At 45.6% G+C, this 18884-nt stretch overlaps 2 protein-coding genes across 5 annotated transcripts in view; one reads left to right on the forward strand and one right to left on the reverse strand.

Annotated features, from left to right (window-relative positions):
• KAT14 (lysine acetyltransferase 14) lies at positions 1-13327 on the forward strand. 2 transcript variants are annotated; one of them, XM_032948569.2, is made up of 12 exons: positions 1-496; positions 1405-1632; positions 2735-2856; positions 3701-3822; positions 4833-5017; positions 5918-6424; positions 7284-7578; positions 8366-8672; positions 10022-10158; positions 11060-11235; positions 11545-11735; positions 12839-13327. In XM_032948569.2, exons 1-12 carry the CDS (start codon positions 349-351, stop codon positions 13010-13012), a joined length of 2592 nt encoding a protein of 863 aa, XP_032804460.2. In that variant the 5' UTR covers positions 1-348; the 3' UTR covers positions 13013-13327. The 2 variants fall into 2 exon arrangements, with proteins under 2 accessions (XP_032804460.2, XP_032804461.2); XM_032948570.2 differs by having other exon boundaries at positions 1-329.
• The window catches only part of DZANK1 (double zinc ribbon and ankyrin repeat domains 1), a 14908-nt gene continuing 9191 nt past the window's right edge, over positions 13168-18884 (reverse strand). For all 3 annotated transcript variants that reach the window (XM_032948579.2, XM_076064381.1, XM_076064390.1), the window contains exons 17-21: positions 18066-18154; positions 15159-15239; positions 14209-14336; positions 14007-14081; positions 13168-13874 (exon numbers count right to left, since the gene is read on the reverse strand). In XM_032948579.2, the coding sequence (XP_032804470.2) occupies positions 13691-13874; positions 14007-14081; positions 14209-14336; positions 15159-15239; positions 18066-18154 (557 nt within the window). In that variant the 3' untranslated portion in view covers positions 13168-13690. The remainder of the gene's footprint in view (positions 13875-14006; positions 14082-14208; positions 14337-15158; positions 15240-18065; positions 18155-18884) is intronic.

Here is an 18884-nt window from a genome sequence, read left to right on the forward strand (position 1 = left end):
CTAGCAAGTGCCGTCCTCATTACGAGACGGTGTTCCTGAAGCCAAAATACATTTTTTTCCCCCCCCCTCTCCTTGATCAGAGCCAGCTCTTAGGGAAAAATCAAGCTGTGCCCTGTATCGGATTGTAAATAAGAATAGCTGAAAGGCCGTATAAGACCTCATTGCCACGTCGGTGTGTGTGTGTGTGCACGCACGACTTGTTTGCACCACTTAAATGACGGATATGAAGAAGACTAAAGACTTAACTGTGGAAGCGGACGAGGCTAAAGTGGACAGTGACATGGTCAGGACTGTCACCAGCCCAAAGGGTGAGGGTGATACCCCTGCGGGTAAGGATACAAGTGGAGAATGAACGTGGTTTCCAGGGAAGCAGGCACTGCAAAATCTGTGGCCGGGAGTTATTGCGTGAAGAACGGGAGTGGTATTATAGATGTGTTGCACTTATACTGCGAGCACTTCCATCGCAAAGCAGCAAGAGATTTCTGCATCCTTATTGGTGATTTATTGTTGCTAAAGTGGGTTGCTACCAACTGTAAATGCTTGGTAATGGGCTGCTATCTGAAATAAATACTTCCTATGGTTAAAGAAACTTGTTTCACATGTCTTTGTTAAGTACATATGTAGTATATGCGCCCCATGCTTTATTTTCATGATTGTGCCCTTCGTACACAGTTCCATTTTGCAAATGTTTATCGCTGTCAGCCTACTGACCTCAGTAATTTAGTAACAATTCTGTGTACAACTTTGTACTGCTACGGCTTAGTAGCAGTAATGGATATAGTATGTGGCTAATAACTGGATTGTAGGAGTTGATTATTTTCTGTAATGTTAATCTGTCCTGGAACAACAGTAGCATGTGTGGGTGTACCTTTCGCGGCTGCCTGTTTAAAGATTAATCCCTGCAGATGCACCGTTGGAATTCCCGTTCAGGTTGGGTAAGAAGCAATCAAAAGTCATGCATTGCAGCACAAGTGCCATGGGTTGCACATTAAACTTAGTTTATAAGGACATGTGTATTATAACTATCGCGATTTGTGGACTGTCTGATTAACATGCTCACTGTGTGGCTCATGAGCCATTAAGTACATCTGAGAGACCACTGTTCCCTTATTTTCTGGCTGTGTACGCACTGACTAAAGCAGGTTACTTGCCTGTTATTTAATTGTAAGGTATTGATCGTAGAATTTACAACAGGCAACAAATATAGTTCATTATATGTAAGCTTGGCATATTTGCATTTTATGTTATAATTTACAACTGCAAATGAATATGCTTATCAAGAGCTCGGCAGTGAATTCCATCTATACGTGAGCATTAGGTGCAATGAACAATGCATTGATGTGTAAATGGCCTGTATAAGTGTGCACCGTCCGTCATACATGTCCACTGCTGTTGGACCTACAGACTACAGTGGTGGCGCGTCCATGGCTGTTGAGACCAGCTCGGCGGAAGATTCTGGTGCTGCAAGCGGGACCTTGCCGGGCAAGAGACAGCCCCCGGGAGGCGTCAGCGTCGTTGGCGCGGAGCCGTCGGACGGGGAGGATGGGAGTTCTATGCTGGAAGAAGGGGAGGTGGCATGGGCCGAGGAGCTGGCCTACCACTGTCAGAGCTGCCAGAAGTGGACTGTGGCGAGTAAGCAGTGCTCTTTTTCATCAGCAAAGCAGCTCCAATGCCCTGTTAAAATTAATGCAATGTCATTGTTGTCAGTCTGTAACTTCCCAGGGCTGGGTAAAGGCCTTGCCAAATTTCTTCCATACTTTTCTGTTTTTAGTCGTGGTCCATTAGTGGCCTCCGAATGCTTTAACGTTATCTCGCCAACTCTTCCGCTGTCTCTTCCTCTGCTTCTTTTGCCTTCTGCATAGTTGGACATAGACATTTCATTTTAGCTGGTTGAACTCGATGAGCGATAAAGTTATTTTTCACAGGTGTCCAGCCCTAGTTTACTTTGTACATCTTTGTTCAGTTCTCACATGGCCTGTGACAATACACTTGATTTATTTTGCATCATTAATGTAATATTAAAATGTTAATGTTTACTTGTTATTATTTCTTAATATTCTTATTTTAAGATGTTGTACATTGTTCATATTGACTTAAATCATGTTCACTGTGGTGCTTTGTTTGACTCGCATCATCCTTGAAAAGGAGACTGTCTCAATGGGGTTATACCCGGTTGTAAAATATGACTGCAATTGCAACAACAAAAAAATAATTACAGAATTAAAGTGCTTCTATTTACTTGAGGCACAGATGCTGCCACAGTTTTATTTTTAATTTAATAAATCAATGTCAATGTTTGTGCTTTTCTGGATTTCCATTGGCCTTTAATGATATGCAGTTCTTCTTTGGTTCTTTCGGTAAAGTCACGTAGAATGAGAATAAAATAATAAATTAATAAAATAACACAATCAAATTATATGCAGTTGTTTTTCATGTACTGCATTGTCTTCTCTTGGCCGTGTCCCTGTTTGGACTCAAGGCAGAGTCGGACGAGGCCAGAGTTTCAGGATTTGGCTCTGGCTCAGCTTGACAAATAGTCCGTGGCAAGTTGTGGCTCGGATGTGCCAGTGATAAAGGGGTATAAGAGACTGCATCTCGATAGATTCTTGTTCAAGTGGAAAACATGTTTTGGTCAATTACTTTATCCTGTTTAGACATTAATTTCGACAATAAGTTGTTTAAAAAATAAATAAAATATTTCAATTAACCATGTTTATTTCCTTGCTTGGCTCAGGTCAGCTGAAAGGGGATCCACCCAGTCACCTGAAGGGAGACAACTTCTTCAAGTTCTGCTGTGTTGACTGCTCGCCAGATGGACGCGAGACCTTTGAGAGAATGAAACTGACCTGGCAACAGGTACCTCTAATCCAGCACATGACAAGTCACATCAGAGGCAGTTATTAATTTACATAGAGGTCGTCATTTGCACAGAACACTCACCTAGACAAGTAGCGGGGTGCAAGCACATGGCAGTACAGGAAGTAGGTCGCCGAATTATATCATGATTTTGAATTACCATTTGGTATGATGCAGTATATTTCATATATATACACACTTTTTATGGGTACTTTTTTCTATATGGCACATGGATCATTGAACAAGTACAAATCGGAGACATTGACAACTCTAGATTTGAAGCTTTCGTGACTGCAAGGATTCATACTCTTTGGTTCTATTCGGTAAAGTCACGTAGGTAAAAAATAAAACAACAAAAATCACGACGTTTCGGCCACAACACAAGTAGCCTTCTAGAGGTGAAGGAACAGAACTGTCGGGACTCTGTCGGGATGACAGAACTTCACATTGAAACTGTCGGGACTCTGTTGGGACAACAGAGCTTCAAATTGAAGCTCTGTCGTCCCGACAGTTCTGTTCCTTCACCTGAAGAAGGCTACTTGTGTTGTGGCCAAAACGTCGTGATTTTTGTTGTTTTATTTTTTACCTACGTGACTTTACCGAATAGAACCAAAGAGTACATTGACAACTGCCAAGTAAATTGGTTTCGGGCAGGACACTTTACGAGATGGGATGATGGCTGATGGACGAGACTGTTGACCGAATGGCAGCGTTAAAGCGAGAACGCGTCCGACAGGACATCTGTTGTAAAGAGGCATTGAAGGCAGATACCTTTGTTATTCAGCATTGGATAGACATGGCTGATGATGATGGTGGTAACACGTGCGTGTAACATGTTCTGTAGGTTGTGATGCTGGCTATGTACAATCTGTCACTGGAAGGTAGTGGCCGTCAAGGCTTCTTCCGTTGGAAGGAAGACATCTGTGCGATCATCGACAAGTACTGGACGCTTCTCCTGGGAAACAGGTTAGTCCATAACTGGTGGTTCACAAAGCATCCGATGTGACCCGGCAGAAATGCATGGAAGATGCTACTCCAGTGGAATATGGAAGATGAGATTTTGGATACATTAAACCAATGGCTGTCTTGTATTTGATAGTTATGTTTGTACTAGCATCAAATCATGTAGCATAACTCGCCATTATAATCACGGTATAATTCATTTAAAAAAGTATAACAAATAATAGAAACACCTCGTACTGCCGGATAGGCTTCGATCAGGGTACTTGCCTACTTGCCAGTCTCAAACCAACTTAGCTTGTAAGATTATCTGAGTGCTACTCTTTGGTTCTTTCGGTAAAGTCACGTAGGTATAAAATAAGTTAAATCACGACGTTTCGATTGCAACACAAGCAATCATCATCAGGTGGGAAAACCACAGCAAGAACATTTTTTTGCTGAAGTGGGACTGGGAATTTTTTTTTATTGCTGTGGTTTTCCCACCTGATGATGATTGCTTGTGTTGCAATTGAAACGTCGTGGTTTAATTTATTTTATACTTACGTGACTTTTCCGAAAGAACCAAAGAGTATGTATGGATCCCTGCAGTCACGAAAACTTCAAATCTAGATTATTATCTGAGTGCTTGCCAGGCTCACAACTGCTGAGCTTCTATGATTGTGTGATTTTGGGCACAGAGGGATTTGGTTGCTAGAGATGGTGATGAAGATAATGATGATCTTATAGTTCCATTATTATTACTCTTGTGGGAGTTGTCATGGTGCTTTTTCATAGCTCGTCTGCTGCTTGGATAAATATCATGACGCTTCATATTATTTATAAAGTAATAGATGTCTTTAATCACTATCGGTTATGGCTTCTTGGAAGCTTCCTGCTTGTCGGGGGGGGAGGGGGGTTGGGCGGCCAATGTCTCTCAAGTAATCGACCACAAAATAGTGTTCGCCAAACAATTCTTCGTCGACTGATCGGCTTATTCGTCGGATCGTCTCGGGCGTCCGCTTCCGCGTGTGCGACAGGAAGAAGACGAGCACCTGGTGGAGCACAGTGGCCGGTTGCCTCTCGGTCGGCTCGCCCATGCACTTCCGCTCGGGGGCGCAGCAGTTCGGCGAGCCGGGATGGTGGAAGCTGGCGCGCACCAAGCCTCCCTCGCTCCGGCCAGAACTGGAGAGCGTCCAAGCGCCTGGCGGGCAGCGCGGCCGAGGTCAGATCAGATAGGTGCTGGGGAGGGGTGGTGGTGGGCGGTGATCCGTTACGGGAGTTTGAGAAAGGAGAGAGAAAAGGAGCACCCTGAATAGGCTGTGTGATCTGTTTTGTGAAGCGTATTGTACGGTGTGGAGAGTGTATGATTGTATTTGTGTTACATGTAACAAGGAGTATGATACACATCTTTATGTATGTATGTTGAACTTCTTTCACACCCTACGTAGCCGACCGTGCTAATCGGAGGTGCGGGAGAAGGACAAGGGCTTTTGAACCATATTCGTGAGATAGTGCTAAAGTATGCATTTCTGTTGAATTGCCACCAGGAATGTTAAGGTTGTGGTTATTGCTCAGATCTGATAAGCCTGTTAATAGAAATGTTTTGTAGGTGTGGGGCATGCTTTAGAGTTCAGTGGGACAGACATCACCTCTTTATGAAAGACTACAACCCAATGTACTGGCCATGAGAGCCAGCATTAAAACAAATGACATTTGATAAAAAAAAAACATCACCCAATGTGTTCTTAAAATTAGTTATTGTAAATATTGCTGGCCATTAGTAGGCATGTAATGTAATGTAATGATTCCAACCCCCCAGTAATTTGAATAATTATCAAGATTCTTGGTCGCAATAATTTTGTCTTGGTTTTGACCTAACCATTTACACCGTTCTCCTATTGTTTTTTCTGGTTCAATACTTTTTTTTTATTATGCTTAATGTATCATAAGCATAACAATTCCATGTTAATGTAATTATCCATACATAATACAATCTCACAAACACGATCCTACGCATGTATTGCGAGCATAATAAATATTTATTATGGATGAAATTATGCATTGTTACACGCCTGCAGCATAAAGATGTCACATTGCCCACCCTTATTATTTCGAGCCCCAGGTGCCAGCAAGCAGAGCGCGGAGCCGGCGGCGCGCGTGGACAGCCTGCGGAAGCGTTCGGCTCGCAACGCCGTCGAGTCGGCCATGGAGCTCAAGGAAAAGCGACTGCGCACTACCGAGGCCAAGGACATGCGACGGGCCCAGCGCGAGGGTGCCGTCTCCCCGACTTCCATTCCGCCGGCCCGCGCCACCCCACGCTCCCGACGTGCCGGCGGCTCGGCCGTTTCCTCCGAGGGCGGAGGCGGCGCCGGCGGCGGCGGCGGTGCCACCGTGGGGTTGGAGCGCGGCGAGGTTCTGGACCACTCTTCGCTGCTCTCGTGCGACAACGCCGGGGTTGGCGGTGGGGGCAGCAGCACGACGCCGTTCGGCAGCCCAGCGCCATCCCCGGGGCCAGAGCTGTCATCGTCGTCGGCGCCGGGCACGCCCCGCTCGCACGCGGCGACGCCGAGCCTCTTCTCGGCGGCCGACCTCGTGCCAGACGTGATGCCCCCACAGGCGCTACTGCACGGTGAGGTTAAGGCTACCAACAGAGATCGATTTTTTTCGAAACTACGGAAGGGAGGGGATGTGGTCCTGAAACGTTAAGCTTTTTTTAATAGGCTCCTACATAAATAGTATATATATTTTTTTAAATCTGAGAAATTCTTCGTCAAATATAAAATTCGTGGTCTCAAGCGCGGCGATAGCTTCTCCCCTTGCATCTGCCACTGTTACCAAACGTCCTGGTTTAACCAGGACAGTTGTGGTGGTTTCAGAAAGGGTGTCATCCTTGAATCATGATATGAGCAAAGGGTGGTGGGGCTTGTAAACGGGTTGTCTAAAGCAGTTGTTTTTACTCAGTTTTCTGTCTGCTTTACTGTTGTAATTCGTTGTTTTTTTCACGTGTTCATATTATTGCTTTTGTCTCCTGACTTCTCACAAAATATACTTGAAACTTGTCAGTCCACTGCCGAATGAGAGCCTCTCCCCCCATGGCCTTTGGTCACGGGGGTTATTTGACCATACTTCATCACACTGGACAAACATGCCTTACGGGTAGTCAACAGTCATTATATGCGATACCATTTATTTGTCTTTGGCATCATCCATTTCGCTGTAAGCTCTTTCATAAGCACTTTTGCGGCCGTCTGGAATGCTCTTTCTTCCGATATTAGGAAGCCACTGAAGCTATGCACTTTTAAATCTAGATTGAAAACTGCTTGATGTGTTTAGTTTGTTGTCTTTCCCCCCGCAACTCCGATTAGCACGTTTGGCTACGTGCGGTACGGAAGAAGTTCAGCACGCATACACACGAAAAGAGCCGTGGCGTCAATGCAGCGCGGTGTATCGTAACGCCCGACTGCGTTGCCGGTTCTCGCTTTGTGCAGGGGACGACGAGGACATGGAGCTGGACGCCGTCATCGACCCGGGCGTGGAGTTCGTTCCCACCGTGAAGCCCGTGGCGCTTCGCCTCGCCGAGGAGGGCGGAGCCGCCAGGGTGGAGCGCGTGCGTGAGCCCGAGCTGGAGCCCAAGACAGAGGTGGAGGCCGAGGAGGAGGAGGAGGAGGAGGCGGTGGCGGTGGGGGGGAAGCCGGTCGGCGACGCTCCGGCGGCCGTCGCCGTGGCGCGCGCAAGGGAGCACGCCAAGGTGGAGCGCGAAGATGAACCCGCGCCCGCTCCCAGGTTCGTGCGGTTTCCCCGCGCAGGTTTTGTCCGCTGCGACTGCTCACGGGATGCTGCCGCCCCCCCCCGTGGTGCTACGGTTAGCATGCTGGACCTCAGAGGTCGTTGTTTTTCATCAGCCGGCGTGGCCGTTGAAACGATGGGCGATTTAAGAAAAAAATCCGCCCCCCACTGCTGTCTTATCCAGCAGTATAAATGATGAATGGGTGCACCACAGTTAGCCGAGTTGGGGTAAACGTTTAAGTACTTTCACCTCAGGATGTCAAGAGTAGACCATTTACCCTCTGGAGGGTCTCTAGTGTTCCGTCAAGTAGTGGGGTGAGGAAGAAATTGCAGGGTTGCACCTCTATCTTTTTTACTTTTTAGATGTTTGGAGGTGATGATTCGTTCCCCTTTGCAATTAAAGTTAATTGTGGAGAGATCCGTTGTCACTGTTTGATTTTAGGATCTATTTTTGTTTGTCAAATGTGTTTTGCCTTCTCGTTAGTATGTCATTTAGTATCTCGTTTTCCAAATGTTAGTCTAACAGTATAATTTGCATAAAATCTGCATGAATCTTCAGGAAGTTAATAATAAAATGCGATGGATCTATCACCTGGGTCGTAGCACAGTACACCAACCATTGTGACACTGCTCCACAATCAGATTAAAACATCAAGCCTTGGAGCTATGCTTCCCATTCATACTTGGCCCACTCCGGGCTTGCATTTGTGCCCGCCATCGACAGCGAATGCCCTGGTAGCTAGCGATTCTGTGAGAATGAACACCTGCCGTCTGTGCGTGGCAGAATGATTTCGCTGAGCCTGTACGAGGAGAAGCTTCTGCTGCGCAGCCTCACCGGCTTCCCACGCGCACTGGCCGCGAGTTCGGAGGCGCGTCGCCTGCGGCGCAAGCTGCTCGTGCGCCAGGCCAAGCGGGAGCGCGGGCTGCCGCTCTTCGACCTGGACCGCGCCGTCGAGAGGGCGCTGGCGCTTGTGCTGACGGGCGACGGGCGCGAGGAGGCGCCCAGCTGCCAGGAGGTGGCGCTCTCTGCCGCCGGCCTGCACGTCTACCGCACGACGAGCAGCGACTTCCGCGTGCTCGATCGCTACCAGGTGACGGGGCCGCGCTCGCAGTGGTGCCCAGCGCGCCGCGCGCTGGGCACCGATACCCGGAGGTTTACGTGGAGAAAGAATCGCTGGCTCACGCCACTGCTGGCGAAGGGCTTCCACTGCAGGGTGCTCTAGAGAGTCCCTCTAGAGGTGCTGTATACGGCATACTCATCCACTTGGTGCCAGACGTCTTGGTAGAGGTGGGAGTACCCACACTTTACTCCACTACATGTGGCCTCCTGATCGACTAAGAATATCCATTTGTACTGCATGGGTGGAAATCTGCCCATTGTTTCAAAAGCCGTACCGAAGACATCGAAAGGCGATTTCTGGATTGCAAGTCTGGTGTAGGTGTGCCAGGCATTATAGCACAGCAGCATCCATGATATACATGCCCGTAGTTACATTGCCTGTGACCGAATCACCTGGAATATGTGGACCCTGGAAAGTCCTTGGATGGACGACCACCATGTATACACACATGTTAAAGGCTGGTGCGGGGCTACATTGTTGGTGGGCGGTGAAGGGGGTTGCAGCAAAATCATTTGTTGTGCTGTACTGTGCTCCCATATCTATGCTCTTAACGGGCACTGCCCGGCATGGTGAATTATGGTCAAATTAACAAACTCATCCAGCAGTAAATAGACAAAGAGTTGTTTATGTACTTAAATTTCCAGGAATGGGTGGATGGTCTGGTGAAAAATAGGTATTTGTGAACTATTACAAAGTGCAGAGTTTTAAAAGTAAAATTGTGCAATGGTGCATTAATAATGAATACTATTGACATCCAATAGGTTCAATGGATGTATAATTACTTAATGGCTTGTTTCAGAAATGTAGACCATTGCATTGTGGTCATGGCCAACGAATGGAAGCTCAAATAATTGTAGTGAATAGATCAACAAATTTTGCCTTCTTGGGAGCATGCTTGGTCTCCTTGCTTTTTTGTTGAGCTGAAGATAATTCCTCAAATACAGTAAAACCTTGGATTGCGAGCATAAATCGTTCCGGAAACGTTTGTAATCCAAAGCACTCGTATATCAGTTGTGATCACGGATGCTCGGCAGACAAAGCATTATATGTACTACACGTATTGCAAGACCTCGCTCGTTTATCAAATTATTATTTATTTAAAATGTTTGCTCATCTTTCAAAACACTCGCAGACCAAGTTACTCGCAATCCAAGGTTTTACTGTATATACATCCCTTCATATTTCGATGACAGATGATTGACGACGCTGTTGGGGATTTGGATTTCCACTTGTTACCCGAGGCTGCGAGGAGCGCTCACCGATTTTCTTTTATGTTGTTGTTTTTGTTGCTTTCGCCACTCGTTCACTTCTTGCTGCAGACAAGTTTCCCGGCGCTGCAGGTGTGGAGGCAGGAGCCCACGCACTTCCTGCAGCGCCTCGTTGGCAGCGGCGACGCTTTCCTGAACCGCAGCATCATCAGCCCTTACACGTCGCGCGTGCTCAAACCATACATCAGGTACGTACGTCTCTCGTTGCTCTTGTCAAACCAGGTCGCTCTCGCAAAAGAGGTCATCCTGGTCCCATTTTAATTTTCACCTGATTTAAGAAAATATTTACTTGAACTTGTCTGTTTAAGTCACATAGAAGGGAAACAATAAAATAATACAAATATAAAACAATCAAATTCTCACGACGTTTCGACTGCAACACAAGCAATCATCATTTTTATTTTATTGTTTCCCTTCTACGTGATTTACCGAAAGAACCAAAAATATGAATCCCTGCAGTCACGAAAGCTTTAAATCAAAATTTGTCTGTTTAAGTTGACCAATGTGCACTACTGCGCACCATCCCATGATACCGCAACTTTGATTAGCACGGTTGGCTACATACGGTGCAAGTAAATTCAACACACACGCACACATACATACCAGGAACTAGAAAAATAATATTTTTGTGTCAGCTGATGCACAATCAATGCCCTTTCGTAGTTCCACTAGTAATATAATCGAGTTCCTCCCCACACCAGTGCAGGACGTGAAGGTTAATTTACCATACTTCTACATGCTGGTCATAGCAGCTTAGTGAAGGCAGGGAGCATAGATGTGGAAACATAAGTGCAGAACAATGCATTTTGGCCCCAATGGCCTGTACTGCCGACCACACAATACCACAAGGCTTATAACAACCTGTGTGTGGTCACCCATCCAAGCACTCTGGCCAGGCTCAAGCCTGCCGAGCTTCCAAGATTGGACGAGATCGGGTGGATTCTGGGCGATTTGGTCACAAGCTTGCGTCAACTCTCGTGAAATAAATACATCACAGATAAAAGGTCACACCTATCCACTGCTGCTGTGGGATTGAGCGCGAAGGCTTGCTTGAACATTATGAGATCTCTTCACTCGTTGTTGGACCAGGCGAGACATTGAGTCGAAGCCCCTCAAGGTAAAGCTCCTGGCAGAGATCAGGGCGTTCCCTCATCGCCACGACCCCACGTGGACCCCTGAGCCGGACGTGCCCATCGACTACTGCTATGTGCGGCCCAACCACATCCCCACCATCAACTCCATGTGCCGCCAATTCTTCTGGCCCGGTACGCGATGCGTTCTTCGTCTGCATTGGTGCGGTAGATTGTTTTAAAACCCGTCCACGGTGACGTTTGGAATATTACTGGTGCGTTAAATGTGCTGAATTAAAGTCGATTCCATCTTAATCGAGTACCTGGTGTGGTGTGTAAACATCAACACGGGGGGGAGACAAAGACGGGCAGGCGTGGTGTTGACCCCACCCCATTGTACGCCATGCAGGCATTAGTCGGTGCTTGCTAACAGCACTGGGCCCCAACAGTGTGTAAGTTTATACGTGGGATCTTTGTGTTTGTGCGTATTCATTCATGGGCCAGGCATAGACCTGTCCGAGTGCCTGCAGTACCCGGACTTCAGCGTTGTGGTCCTCTACAAGAAAGTGATCGTTGGGTTCGGCTTCATGGTTCCCGACGTCAAGTACAACGAGGCGTACGTGTCCTTCCTGCTGGTGCACCCAGAGTGGCGTGGCGCCGGCATCGGCACATTCATGATCTACCACCTCATACAGGTTTGCGCGCATCTTGAGCTCAGACCTATGTGCCTTTTTATGAGCCCTGCGAGTCGATCCATGTGCGGGATCTGCGACATCGGTTTTGGGGTTGTTGATACGTACTTCGCCAGGCTGGTCGGTGAGCACGATTTGGTGAAGAGGGGGTGCCCAGCACCGGTCCAGATATCACTCGCATTGATTTTAGCCCTGATCGGAAAGCAAGCTCTGGCATTCGGTTTTAGAGCGTAATGCGCTGAACCACTGCCCTAATGCTCCACCATTGACCTACATAAACCTCGCTAATTTATCAAGAAGGGTTCCTCATATTAAGCTTATATATTTTACGTGCTGTTAAATTGCTTAAATCTTAATACCAATGTTTTATGAGTTGCATTGTAAACGTTTGTGTTATAACTATTGTTGTAATCATACTTCTACGATGAAAACATTGCACTGTTAGATTCCAGCCAATACAAAAGTCTATAGGAGACATGCATGAGCAACATCTTGCAATGCTGCAGTGCTATTCATCTTGGACCTTTGTGTATAGATTATCATCAAGTACTATCAGGCCAGTAAGAGAAACCTTAGATCCTTCCCTTTAGTCTCTATAAAAAAAAGCTAAGATTCATATTTAACATTTTGTAACTCACTGCAATGGTTTTTGCATTGAAATACAAGACTATCTCAGCTTCTCCAAATTGTATTTGATGATAAAATGCTTGAAATCCTCTTATAAAGTGCTCCCACTTTCTTTTGTTAAATTAGTTGAATTGTTTTTACTGCAGTGGTTTAAACATAGCATGGTGGTTACATTTAAGACTTGATGTGCATTATGCGCTTCCAGTGGCTTTTTACGAAGTTACTACTACAGTGCTTTGCTTTTTTTTATATTGCAGAAATTACCTTCATTTCATGGTTAAACTGAAAATGGGTAAAGATTAAACACAAAAGTGGCACTTTTAACTTAGCAGCTTACACCTCTAATCATATATGGGCTCGTTCGCAGGCACTACAGAGTAGATTTTGAACAGTTAACGGAGCCAGAGTAATAGGAACAGTCCTAAACTTCAACCGGTCGCATTTAAATAATTAAACACGTTTCCCCTCTGGTCTTGCAGACATGCATGGGTAAGGACATCACCCTGCACGTATCGGCCAGCAACCCTGCAATGCTGCTGTATCAGCGGTTTGGCTTCAAGGCCGAGGAGTACATCCTAGACTTCTATGACAAGTATTACCCGCTGGACAGCAAAGAGTGCAAGCATGCCTTCCTGCTGCGCCTGCGCAGATGACCGCGCCGCTTGGCGTTTGTGTGCGAGGGTCGAGTCGGTCTGTTGCGTGCAAAAGATGTAAGCTCAATGTGTGCCCCCCTTTAGTATGTATGGAAGGTGAGTTTACTGGAGATGTGTATATAGTTCAATAGAATCACAGACGTGTAGAATATGACTTTGTTATTTGCAAGTGTTTTCTTTTATTTTACTATGATGGAGTAATCTACAAGAAGTCATTGTAACGACGATGTTAAAGTACAAGGGCCATGCATGTTTTCTTGTACAGATTATGCCACCATTTTCACTGCCCTGAAATGAATATACTTTTTTACTCCATTGTTTTTGTCAATGTTGTCAATTTATATTCAACTTGCAAAATAAATTGTTTTATACCACAAATGTATGCATGAACCCAATCAGACATTAACACACAAGTACATTGTACAAACAACATTAAGACATTAACGCGGTGAATTTATCCCTCGATCATTATTAGATAATATCTGTATTTCAAATTATACACAACACAGTACATCATGAGAGATTGATGGTTTGGGGAGGCCTTTAGCAGTGGATTGATCATGGCTAATGATGACAAAACACATTACAATTATTTTAAATAGATTCCCAAAAAAACACACTTTTGAAGTAATATATTATCTCTGGGTGTAACCCACTCCTATGCCACAACTGGGTGGACTAAAAGACCTCTAAGGAGGTTTGCTTCATCGCAGAAGCTGGCTTGGCCTGGGTGAGCTTCTCCAGCAGACTTTGACCAAAGTGGCTGGCAAACAGGGTCACGAGGCAGTCATTCCCTCCAGCCACGGCCAGGTCCTGTGCTGTCATACCACGGTCATTTCTCTTCTTCAAGCTTGCATTGCACCTACAAGGCATGGAGAATGATGTACTCAAAGCAGTTATGTTGTACATTTGTATAGCTTTTGTTTGCCTTTCAAACAATATGCTGTGTAAAATCCAATCTAATTGTTTTGTTTACATATCGGGAGACACTCACGCCAGCAGTGCTTCCACACACTTCACGCCTTGAGCCCCCAACTCGACGGCCTCGTGCAACGCTGTGTTGTTAATTCTGATTGAAACGTACAAAAAAACCAATGTCCATTGGCGGTCACGGAGATAGCAGTATGACTACAATAGTAAACGGTGCGAATGCTGATGGTGCTGCAGTTGTGAAAGGAAAGGGGGGTGGGTCATACAGGCCCGATGCTTGGTCCACGTTGGCCCCCGCCTCGACTAGGATGGAGATGGCGGTCGCATGCCGGTTCATCACGGCTAGAGTTAGAACCGGGCGCCCCTCAAAGCTCACCAAGTTGGGGTCTGCTCCCTGCAGTAGTATCAAGCAAAACATCCGAAAAATGTAAGAAAAATACACTTTTACATCACGTAGGTTGTCATAGTTGTGCTGTGATACCTGACGTTTGCATGTTCCTGAAGGAGCTCTCAGCGTGTGGTACGAAACGCTGGACATAATGCCGAGTATCACGTACAACCCAAAGACACGTCAGAAAGCAATACACTTCCATGTTTTAAAATGTTGACAGTTGACACGACGACATTCTGATATTTTATCTGCTCTTTTCTTCATTCGTATAAATTAATGTGATGGAGAAATCAATCTGTTTTTCTGAAAAATAAATGTTGCTTAGTTATCTTGTGTTAATGAGTAAAACTTATAATTAAAGTGTATGGTATCAGTGGCTCAGAGGTCCAGAGTGCTGAGCTGACACCAATACAGACCGCTGCTAGTGATTAAACCAGGTTTTCAAGTGTAGCGAGTTAATGGTCTCAGCCCGGTCACCAATGACTTCACAAACAACTTGCGTTATATTTGTTTCTACATGCGGGAGGAAAGGTGCTGCCCCTTACTGTGTGAATCAAAGCTCAATTGAAGGGATGTCATGTAGTTCTACAATATCTTCCGTGGGGCCATTCCGTAACATGAACGGTTGTACTGCTCTGCAATAGATACAAATGGAATATGTATCTCGTGACATGAGAGCACAATTCTGGATAAAATTTGGAGAAAAGTTAAAAGGTGTGTTGCGTGTTTGATGGCTATCACCTGAAAGTGCTCCATTTAAAGGATCTTAACCCCCCATGGTTTCTTTAATGGGATCTTGGGAGATAATCTGTGGGATGGGGTCACCTCATTGAGCAGCCGCTGAAGGAATTCGGCCTGACCCCGCCCTGAAGTTCCCACCTCTTCCAGGAGCTGTCTGTTCTCTGCCTACAGAAACGTCAGCAACAAAACATTATGTTAACAGGTTGCATGAGGCAGTAACGGTTTTGAATAGGTAGCTGGAGTTATCGGAAAGAGTAATATCATGAAAACAGTTTTGCCATAAAGTATATGTGTAGAGCCTTTCGTGAACTGAACCTTATGGCGGGACCCCAGGGTCCCGAATAAACGGAAGTCAAAATCGTAATTATTTTTGACGACTCCGTCCCACCGCGCACAAAACGCCGCGACCCATCTGGCGCGGATAATTTTGTTGTCGTGTCGTCCAAGCGCAGTGGCGAGGACGAATGCGCAGAAGAGCTGAACAAGCGAATGCGCTCCATGCTCAGGTATGGGCAGGATCATAATAAGTCTTATCCAAAGCTGCTCAAACTGTCATAACGGATGCATAATACAGTGAAACTGCTCTCTTTATTATTTGTGACCTACCAATGTCTGCAGCCAGGATCAATCAATGACAATCCTATTACTGCGGATATTTAACAGATGAGATGCGTTGCACCGTTAATTCCTCCTGTTTGATAATACTTGTCCATATGCATCTGTGCATTGTTTTTTTTTTCAGTTAAGCCATGTCAATGCTGATAAGAGGAGCGGCGACCCACTACTCAGTAGAGTAACATTGGTATAAACGCTTGCTACAATATGAACGGCGCATTGATAACGTGTACTATTTTATGTACTGTTTACAAAGTGTGTTCACAAATCCACACTTGAGAAACACCATGATTGACAGAGGGGTGTAAATGATTTTTTCGAATGTGTATTTAAATAGAGGTACAACAGGTAAGTAGTTTTCAATTTTAAAGGCATAGTTTAACAAGACAACACTTGCCACCATGCTTCAATCCCATTGGTGAAAAAGAGCAAAGTTTTTGTTTACATTATAGACTACTATAATGTCTGTGTGTCCTGCGTGTGACGCCACTCCACGTCGGCCAGCCCCCATCAATAATCATGAAGAGGTGACGTCTTCCAAATGGACACCCCCCCACCATTAATAATAATTAGCGGGTGTAGTCACTCCACATGGGAGGGCGAGGCGTTTCCCCCCCCCCTCCTCAGCGTCAACTTACAACCCTCACTACAAAGGCAGAACCCTCACGTCACGCAATCTCTAATGCTATTGAAACATAGAAGTAAAAAGGACGTTATGACGAACAAGGAATTATAACCTTTAAATGAAATAGGTCTGTGTCACCGCGCCCTTACAAATTGCATACGAATGGATGCAATGAATATCACGTCGCGGTCTGCTTTTCGCTTGCAAGTTTCAGATTTACTGGATGGGCAAAAGGCTAGTAATATAATGTTTATGCGAGAGCCGGGGGCTTATGGGACCCCGGGGTCCCGCCATAAGGTTCAACTGTTCAAGCGGTAAAAAGTACAACATAAGCTTCAATACTTTTTAATTAACATCGCCCTCCACTTCACCCTACAGCATCTGGACTCCCCAGCATCCTACGCCAGGATCCTGTTTGTGGACTTCAGCTCTGCCTTCAACACCATCATCCCTGCCCTGCATCAGGACAAGCTCTTCCAGCTGAACGTGCCCGACTCCACCTGCAGGTGGATCACAGACTTCCTGTCTGACAGGAAGCAGTGGGTTAAGCTGGGAACACAAGTCTCTGAGTCCAGGTCCATCAGCACCGGAACTCCTCAGGGCTGCGTCCTTTCCCCACTGCTCTTCTCCCTGTACACCAACAGCTGCACCTCCAATCATCTGTCCGTCAAACTCTTTAAGTTTGTGGATGACACCACCCTCATTGGGCTGATCTCTGGTGGGGATGAGTCTGACTATAGGTGGGAAGCTGACAACCTAGTGACCTGGTTTCGCCAGAACAACTTAGAGCTAAATGCTCTAAAGACAGTTGAGATGGTTGTGGACTTCAGGAAGAATACAGCCCCACTCACCCCCATCACCCTGTGCGACTCCCCAGTCAAAACTGTAGAGTCCTTCCGCTTCCTGGGCACTATTCTCTCCCGGGACCTCAAGTGGGAACTGAACATCAGCTCCCTCACCAAGAGAGCACAACAGAGGATGTACTTCCTACGGCAGCTGAAGAAATGCAACCTGCCAAAGACAATGATGGTGCACTTCTATACAGCAATCATTGAATCCATCCTCACCTCCAAAACCGTCTGGTACGCTGCTGCCACTGCCAAGGACAAGAGCAGACTGCAGCGTATCATCCACACTGCTGAGAAGGTGATTGCCTGCAATCTACCAACCCTCGAGGACCTGCACAACTCGAGGACCATGAGGCGAGCGAGGAAGATTGTGGCCGATTCCTCCCACTCTGGAAACTCTCTGTTCCACTCCCCTCCGGCAGAAGGCTGTGGTCCATCAGGACCAAAACCTCACGCCACAAAAACAGTTTCTTCCCATCCGCTGCTGGCCTCTTCAACAAGGCCAAGGGCTTACACCGACTTTAACATTTTATCTACAAAATGACACCTTGTCATATTTACACTATGTTACCCAATTTGTATTTTTTGTATTTTTAGATTGTATCTTATAGCTACTTTACATTCAATATTTATTCAAAATTGTACATACTTTAGCCCCTTAGTGTTAGTTAGACTTTGTACCTTTAGTATAGTTAGACTTGTATACCACTTATTTAAGATTCCTATATGTTGAATGTATGCACCTTCCTGCCAAAGTAAATTCCTTGTCTGTGCGAACTTTCATGGCGAATAAAACCCTTTCTGATTTTAATATCAGGGTTGCTTATCCCAGCAGTAAGGTACATATTGCATTCGACTCAGTTTAATTCTATATACGCAGCGATTTCATTTTGTGTAACTTACAGACATTGTGTCTTCTTTGAGAAAAGCTTTCTTCTTTTTCTTAATGTTCCTCAACTTCATATCACTGCCCACTGAGGCTTGGTCGCTCGCTGCAGTCAAAAGCAACAGAACAGACATCCAGCAATCCAGAATGGATAATTAAGAAATTTCAAGTTACAGTGAAACCTTGGATTGCGAGCATAATTCGTTCCGGAACCGTGCTCGTAATCCAAAGCACTCGTATATCAAAGCGAATTTCCCCATAAGAAATAATGGAAACTCAGATGATTCGTTCCACAACCCAAAAATACTGTATTCATATAAAAATGATGAATACAAAATACCTTTTTATATTTTTAATATTTAAATGTAATATAAAGTAATCAAATTTATTAATTACATTTAATCGTGGCTGGTGTAAGGGAGACGAGAGAGAGGAGGAGGAGGGTTATTGTGTAGGACGACTTTCACCTGCAGTACAGTTACTAAAGAACAGTCACTACACTTGGACACAAAATAAAACAATGCTTTACGCACACACACGTGGTCACAACACTATCCTGTAGTTTTATTGTATACGCTCGCACGGATGTTGACTATACAAGTGAGGCACGCCAACTGAGACCTAGCATGGGAGACGATTACCCACAATCCCGCAGCGAGAGAGAGAGAAGAACCATTGGCTCAGTTGTGATCACGTGACGCTCGGCAGACAAAGTGTATACTGTACGTACTGCTCGTATTGCAAGACATCGCTCGTTTATCAAATTATTATTTATTAAAAACATTTGCTCGTCTTGCAAAACACTCGCAGACCAGGTTACTCGCAATCCAAGGTTT

The sequence above is a fragment of the Petromyzon marinus genome, chromosome 6 (genome assembly GCF_048934315.1).
Source record: "Petromyzon marinus isolate PM22_M1 ecotype Great Lakes invasive population chromosome 6, UKy_Petmar_22M1.pri1.0, whole genome shotgun sequence".
In the NCBI taxonomy this organism is placed as follows: Eukaryota; Metazoa; Chordata; class Hyperoartia; order Petromyzontiformes; family Petromyzontidae; genus Petromyzon; species Petromyzon marinus.